General features: G+C 55.2%; 1 protein-coding gene across 1 annotated transcript in view; it reads left to right on the top strand.

The window, feature by feature from the left end:
- The first annotated feature begins 699 nt into the window (after positions 1–699).
- The window catches only part of ASIC2 (acid sensing ion channel subunit 2), a 1,023,862-nt gene continuing 1,018,296 nt past the window's right edge, over positions 700–6,265 (top strand). Inside the window, exon 1 of the mRNA XM_002912353.3 lies at positions 700–1,476. Within this exon, the coding sequence (XP_002912399.1) occupies positions 922–1,476 (555 nt within the window). The 5' untranslated portion in view covers positions 700–921. The remainder of the gene's footprint in view (positions 1,477–6,265) is intronic.

Below are 6,265 nucleotides of genomic sequence, written 5' to 3'. Positions count from 1 at the left end.
TGCCTCCCTGCCATCCGCAGGGAGGGGTGTCACGTTCTCACTTTCAGGGCCAGTTCTCCACCTTCCGCGAGGGGCCCCCATTAGCTCCCTCCGAAGGTGGCCAAAAAGAACTTTCGCCGGGTCCCCACCACCCCCCCCCTACGTCCNCTTACTTCCGGGAGGCGTGGGGGCGGGGGGGAGAGGCGAGGCCCGCGGAGCCCCCGCGTCCTGCCAGCCTCCGGGTCCGTGCCTCTCCGCGGTCGCGCGCTGCCTCCTCTCCGGGCGCTGGCCGCGGCCCGCCGGCATTTGGAATTCCGCCCGAGAGAGCGGGGAGGGGGGCGGGGGCTGGAGGAGGCGGCGAGGAGGGCCGGCGGCCGGCGGCGAGAAGCGGAATCCGGGTTCCAGAGCGGCGCCGGGAGCCGAGCGGAGCGGCGGCGGCTCCGGAGGCTCCGCGCTGCGCCCGCCCGCAGTGCATCAGCGTGGCCGCGCGACATCCCTGGGATGCTCAACGCGGGGCATTATGCACTGGTTAACAGGCTCCGGGCTACCGAGCGACTTGTTTGAAGCATTTTCTCCCTCGCTCTCGCTTTTAATCTTGTCTCTAGTGGCGTGTGTAGGGGGGAGGACTTTATTTCCATTGGCTAAGCTCTCCCTTCCCACCCACATCTCTTCCACATCACCTTGGTGTCTCCCTAAATAAAACCAGCCCTCCTTATCGCCTGGAAAAAATCAGGAGCTAGAGTTTGAATGGGTTTATATAAACACTCACCCCTGGCAGCGTGCGGCTGGGCTCCCAGGATAAACTCAAGGCGCCTGGCCTGATGCTTGCTTTGCCGTGTTCTCTCCCTTGAACGTCAAGGTTTGAGCAGAGCCCGAGGACTGGGAACTCTTCCCTGAAATCGGATCAACCTGAAGCCAGTTGCGGAACTGCACAGGGTCCCCATGGACCTCAAGGAGAGCCCCAGCGAGGGCAGCCTGCAGCCCTCGAGCATCCACATCTTCGCCAACACCTCCACCCTGCACGGCATCCGGCACATCTTCGTGTACGGGCCAATGACCATTCGGCGTGTGCTCTGGGCCGTGGCCTTCGTGGGCTCCCTGGGCCTGCTGCTGGTGGAGAGCTCCGAGAGGGTGTCCTACTACCTCTCCTACCAGCACGTCACCAAGGTGGATGAGGTGGTGGCCCAGAGCCTGGTCTTCCCAGCTGTGACCCTCTGCAACCTCAATGGCTTCCGCTTCTCCAGGCTGACCACCAATGACCTGTACCACGCCGGGGAGCTGCTGGCCTTGCTTGACGTCAACCTGCAGATCCCGGACCCGCACCTGGCCGACCCCACGGTGCTGGAGGCCCTGCGGCAGAAGGCCAACTTCAAACACTACAAACCCAAGCAGTTCAGCATGCTGGAGTTCCTGCATCGCGTGGGCCACGACCTGAAGGATATGATGCTGTACTGCAAGTTCAAAGGGCAGGAGTGCGGCCACCAGGACTTCACCACGGTGAGTACTTGGTTTTCAGCTCATTCTTGCGCCTGGTGCTCTTGAGAAGTGGCCACGCCGGGGGTCTTCCTGTGCTTTGGAGCAGGAGAGAGTGTATAGTGCCTGAGTTGAAGGCCAAGAGGGTAGTTGGCTGGAGTTGTTGGAAGTGGTCGGAGAAGTCCACCTCCTGGAATGGGGCGCGGTTGTCTGGTCAGATGTGGAGGGTGAGCAGGGGGCCTGTGATGGGGGATCGCTCCCCCAGATGTGCTGAGTTGGCTTCCTCCCAACCAGAGGGAGGAGGCCGGAGCTGTCCGTTGTCCAGGGCACTTGGTATCTGAGCTGTGTGATTGGAACAGCTTGTCATTGACGAGGTGGCATTTTTTTCCTCTCTCTCTTTCTCTGCTCGGAAGTGGCATCAGGCACTGCATCCTGTGGGCTGGGCTGGAGCTAAAGCTGCCAGAGAAGGGGGTGTGGGGCCCCAGGCAGCCTGGGTGGTTCCAGTGGCTTTGGGAGCTTGCTGGAGCAGGCGATGCCGCCCGGGGGTGGAGGTCTTTGTGCTTGCTTCTCTTGTGTGGATTCGGAGCTCCGTGTGGGGAGAGGAGAGGCCGGGGGACCCCCGGTGTCCGTCTGGTCTGCTGGCAGGTTGGAAGCAAAGAGATGTCCAGGGTGCTTGGGCCCAAAAGGAGCGTGTAAGTGGAGGCCCGTGTGTAGGAGGATGGCCAGTGAGGCGCCTGTGAGGGTGAAGCGGTCCAGGCTGGCTCGTCTGGGAGCTTCAGCTTGAAACTCAAAGGCTCAGTTTGCTGTCTGTGCAATCGCTTAACAACGTGGTTGCGAGAGGAGTGGTGTGGGGAGGGGGCGAGCAGCTGTGGGATTGGAAAGCCTGGAGGAGGAGTGTGGAGCTGAGTAAAGAGGAAAGGCGGAGGGGGATGTGGCTAACGTTCAGGATGGGGCTTCCTAGAGGGGCAGGGAAAGGATGGGCGGAGAGCTGTCATTGCCAGGGTTCTCTGCCCAATTAGTGGGCTGCTGGGCATAACTCGGTGTAAGGGGTCAGACTGCAGCTTCAGCCCCCTCCTTGCTTCCAGGCAACTCTGGGGCTTCGGGGGCCATGGGACCCTCTAGAAGCCCAGGGTGACCGTTTCTCCCATAGCTGCCTTAGGGAGAACTCAGAGCATTGGAGTCTCAGAGCCTTGAACCAAATTGTCATTTGGTGGCAGGTGCAGCAGTTGCAAAGGAGCTGGACTCTGTCATCAGCACTTGTCTGGGCCCTCTGCCTAATTGAGATATGCCCTACCTTGCCGATAGTGCGTCCATTCCCCACCTGCTCTCAGATCTACTGCCTACCGGCCTCTCGCTCTGAGTTCCTGTTAATGCCACAACCAGGCTCTGCCTGCAGCCTCTGTACTTGCAGTTGGCTGTCTGTGATTCTGGAAAAGCCCAGAGTGCCAGGGATGAAGGGGCCTTGCCACTTGCATCCCATAGAGGTCTGTTTCCTGGGGGAGCTGTTTTTACTCTCCGTTTTAAACACTGTGAGGGAGAGCACAACAAAATCAGTGGTAGTGTATTTATACTAAAGAGGAAGAGGGTCTGAGCTGGGGGAAGGGACAGCCGTACTGGAAGCCCTTCTAAATGGAGCAAAGAGGACCCTAAAACAGGCCATGCACATATGATGTCTTAGGTGGCTTGAGAGAGAAGGGGAAAATGCCTTATTCCTGAAGGCTGAGACCATCCTTGTATCCACCTGTGCTTTCTAGTGCCGTGGTAACACTTGGCTTCACCAGTGCACTTTGCAGCTCGAAAATGCACTCTGCTGTTCCTCTGTGTGAACATACAAGGAACACATGGAGAGAAACTGCAGTCGGTAGCAGACCCTGGACCGAGTTCTCAAGCATCCTCATAACCGTGTGTCCAACTAGTGGTTTCCTCTCAATTCATGATCAAGTTCCATTTCCAAGGAACTTGGAAACGGCTACTGTTTTGCACTTAGCCCATCATTTGAGTTACTGGAGTCCCAAGAGTCCAAAGATCAGGCCTTCAAGCCTTACCTGGGCCTTTGACCTCTCCAGGATGTCTCTCCAATAGTAAAGTCGCTTGTGATATGGTTTATTAAATAGCGGCACGTCACTCTCTGCCATCCTTACCAAATCCAGGCGTGTTCCCCCTTGGACTGACCCTCAATGTATGGGGTGAGCCTCAGGGGTGAGCCTCAGGGCTGGATCCCCACGCTGTGCAGGAAGTATCAAAAAGAGCACCCACTCCAGGAAATCTGGAGGAGGCCCCAGGTGGACCGCTGATCTTTCTTACCCTTTGATCGCTGCGGAAAGCCATGCTGAGCCTCTGTGAGAGGGGACACACACCAGATTTGTTCCAAGACCTTGCAGTGAGGGATAATCCTTCCCACTGCCCCTTTGTACACCTGTCCCTTTTGGCGTGGGGTATAGTATGCTCGTTCTGAGGGCAGAGAACCTCGCAGGTGGTTATGGGAGAAGTCTAGTTCATTGGTGTTCTCACTCACTCGTTCATTCTCTCTGCTGCTCATCCCTCTCCAGGTGGCTTATTTGTTAGGCCCTGCCTGGGTTTGTCCTATGCTGGGTGGCTTCTTGCTTTATGTGCTGTGGCTGACAGTATTAGAGAAGGTTGGGGGAGGGGAGGTCCCAGGTGGATCACTTTTCCTGTTTTTCTTTTTCCATAAAGCATACCTAGTGCTGTCTCCAGGGTTAATGCTTCTGCATGAGCTTTCTTATTCCAGGTTCTTAGCTGGTGTGCAATGAAGTGCATAATACCCTTTAATTAGTGAATGAGCCATGATTCTTGCAGAGGGAAAGGCTGTTTGTGGAGGTTAAAAGTCCCAGGAAGCCAGGTGTGGAGTTCTGACTGCCGTGTAGACAGCTGTGCTCCATGCTGATGCAGGTACACTCTTAGTCCTCACCTGGATGATCTGAATGCAGATAGGCACGTGTTTGTCCTTCCAGGGAAAGCAGAACAGGACTTGCTTCCATAGTGCCTGCTTGGGGAGATTGCCCCACCGACCTCCACGAGAGGGATGGATGGAGGTCCGGACGGGGTGTCTCTGGCCGTGATGGTGGGCGATCTAAGGTTACGATTAGGAGCCACTTCTTAGCTTGAATGGGTTCGAATCCCAGCTCCATCATTTTCTAGCTTATTCCCTAGGCTTCGATTTGGTCATGGAACATCTCCTATTAATACCTGACTTTCTAACTCACAGGGTTATTGGGAGGAGGAGCCATGTGAGACACTACACGTGAATGTCCTTTTGTACTTTGTGACAGCTGTGCAGATGGATGGCTGGGACAGGACATTCTCCATGTTAGGGGGAGCGTTATTGTCCACTGCACCTGCCCTGTTTGCAGCCCACTATAGGAGTCAGGTGATGAGTCATGCTGTGAGGATGAACCAGGGGGATGGAGGTGCTGCTGTTTTCTCTCTTTGGAGCCTAGGGTTAAAGCCCAGCCTTGCAGAGGTGGGATTTCTTAGAATGGAGGTCACAGCTGGATTCCATAGCTAACTATACCTGACAGGTGGCAACTCCATTGTTTGTGACTAGCACGTGACTATTTCATGTTGTTTCTCTGCTCATCACAATGGGGTTCATCTGCCTCCAAGTTCAGGAATGCAAATGACCCTTCAGTTGGCACTTTTAACTCGATTACTGTACTTGTGTGTGTTTGTGCTTTCAACTTGAGATTTCTGGGTCTCCTGGGGGGCTCAGTCGGTTAAGCATCTGCCTTTGGCTCAGGTCATAATTCCAAGCTCTTGGAATCAAGTCCGGCATCTGGCTTCCTGCTCAGTGGGGAGTCTGCTTCTCCCTCTGCCTCTCCCCCTGCTTGTGCGCGCATGCTCTCTCAGACAAAATCTTAAACCAACGAACTTGAGATTTCTTAGGAAAGGCATTTCTTTCTTACTGAAAGTGAGGTCTCTCCACAATGAGATCTTGTTAGAGGCACATCTGTGGGTCTTATGTGTCTGTACCACATAGTATTACAAAGACATAGAGGTGAGGGTTTAGGAGGCTACATGCTTGGGATTCTTGCCCAAGGCTTGTGGGTCCACAGCTAATCTCTCAGCCTTTCTTATTACACGAGGAGCAGGTGCGTGAAGACTGGGGGCTTTGGGGCGAGAGCTGAGCTGGAATTCCACCTGTGTCCCCATTCACTGTTTAATCTTCAGCAAGTTCCCTAGCCTCACTTTCCCCATTTTAAGAATCGAAACAGTAGGGGCGCCTGGGTGGCACAGCGGTTAAGTGTCTGCCTTCGGCTCAGGGCGTGATCCCGGCGTTCTGGGATCGAGCCCCACATCAGGCTCCTCTGCTATGTGCCTGCTTCTTCCTCTCCTACTCCTCCTGCTTGTGTTCCCTCTCTCACTGGCTGTCTCTGTCTCTGTCGAATAAATAAATAAAATCTTAAAAAAAAAAAAAAAAAGAATCGAAACAGTAATACCTGACACTCGGAGTTGTACTGATAGGGCAGTAGAGTATGCCAAGAAGCCGTGTGGGGCAGAGGCCTGGTGCGTACGGGGTGGGCCCCTTGCTCTGCTGCGTGGCCCACGGGAGTGTTGACTGAGCCTGCGCTAGATGCTGGCTCCCTTGACTTCAGGCCAGTGTTCTTCCTACTCTTCCTTACTGTGACTCACCACCAGCTTTAGAGCACAGGCAACTGCCATGCTCCTGGGGTTCTACGTTCTCTCAATGCTTAGATTTCCACTTTCCCCTGGGCTTTGGCTCCTATCAATGCTGTGGCCTAAACATCCTCAACCTTCCCCACCCTCTGGGCTTCCACGTTGCAGCTCATGCTAC

The sequence above is a fragment of the Ailuropoda melanoleuca genome, chromosome 13 (genome assembly GCF_002007445.2).
Source record: "Ailuropoda melanoleuca isolate Jingjing chromosome 13, ASM200744v2, whole genome shotgun sequence".
Classification (NCBI taxonomy): domain Eukaryota; kingdom Metazoa; phylum Chordata; class Mammalia; order Carnivora; family Ursidae; genus Ailuropoda; species Ailuropoda melanoleuca.
This window is presented reverse-complemented; position numbering and strand designations above follow the sequence as displayed.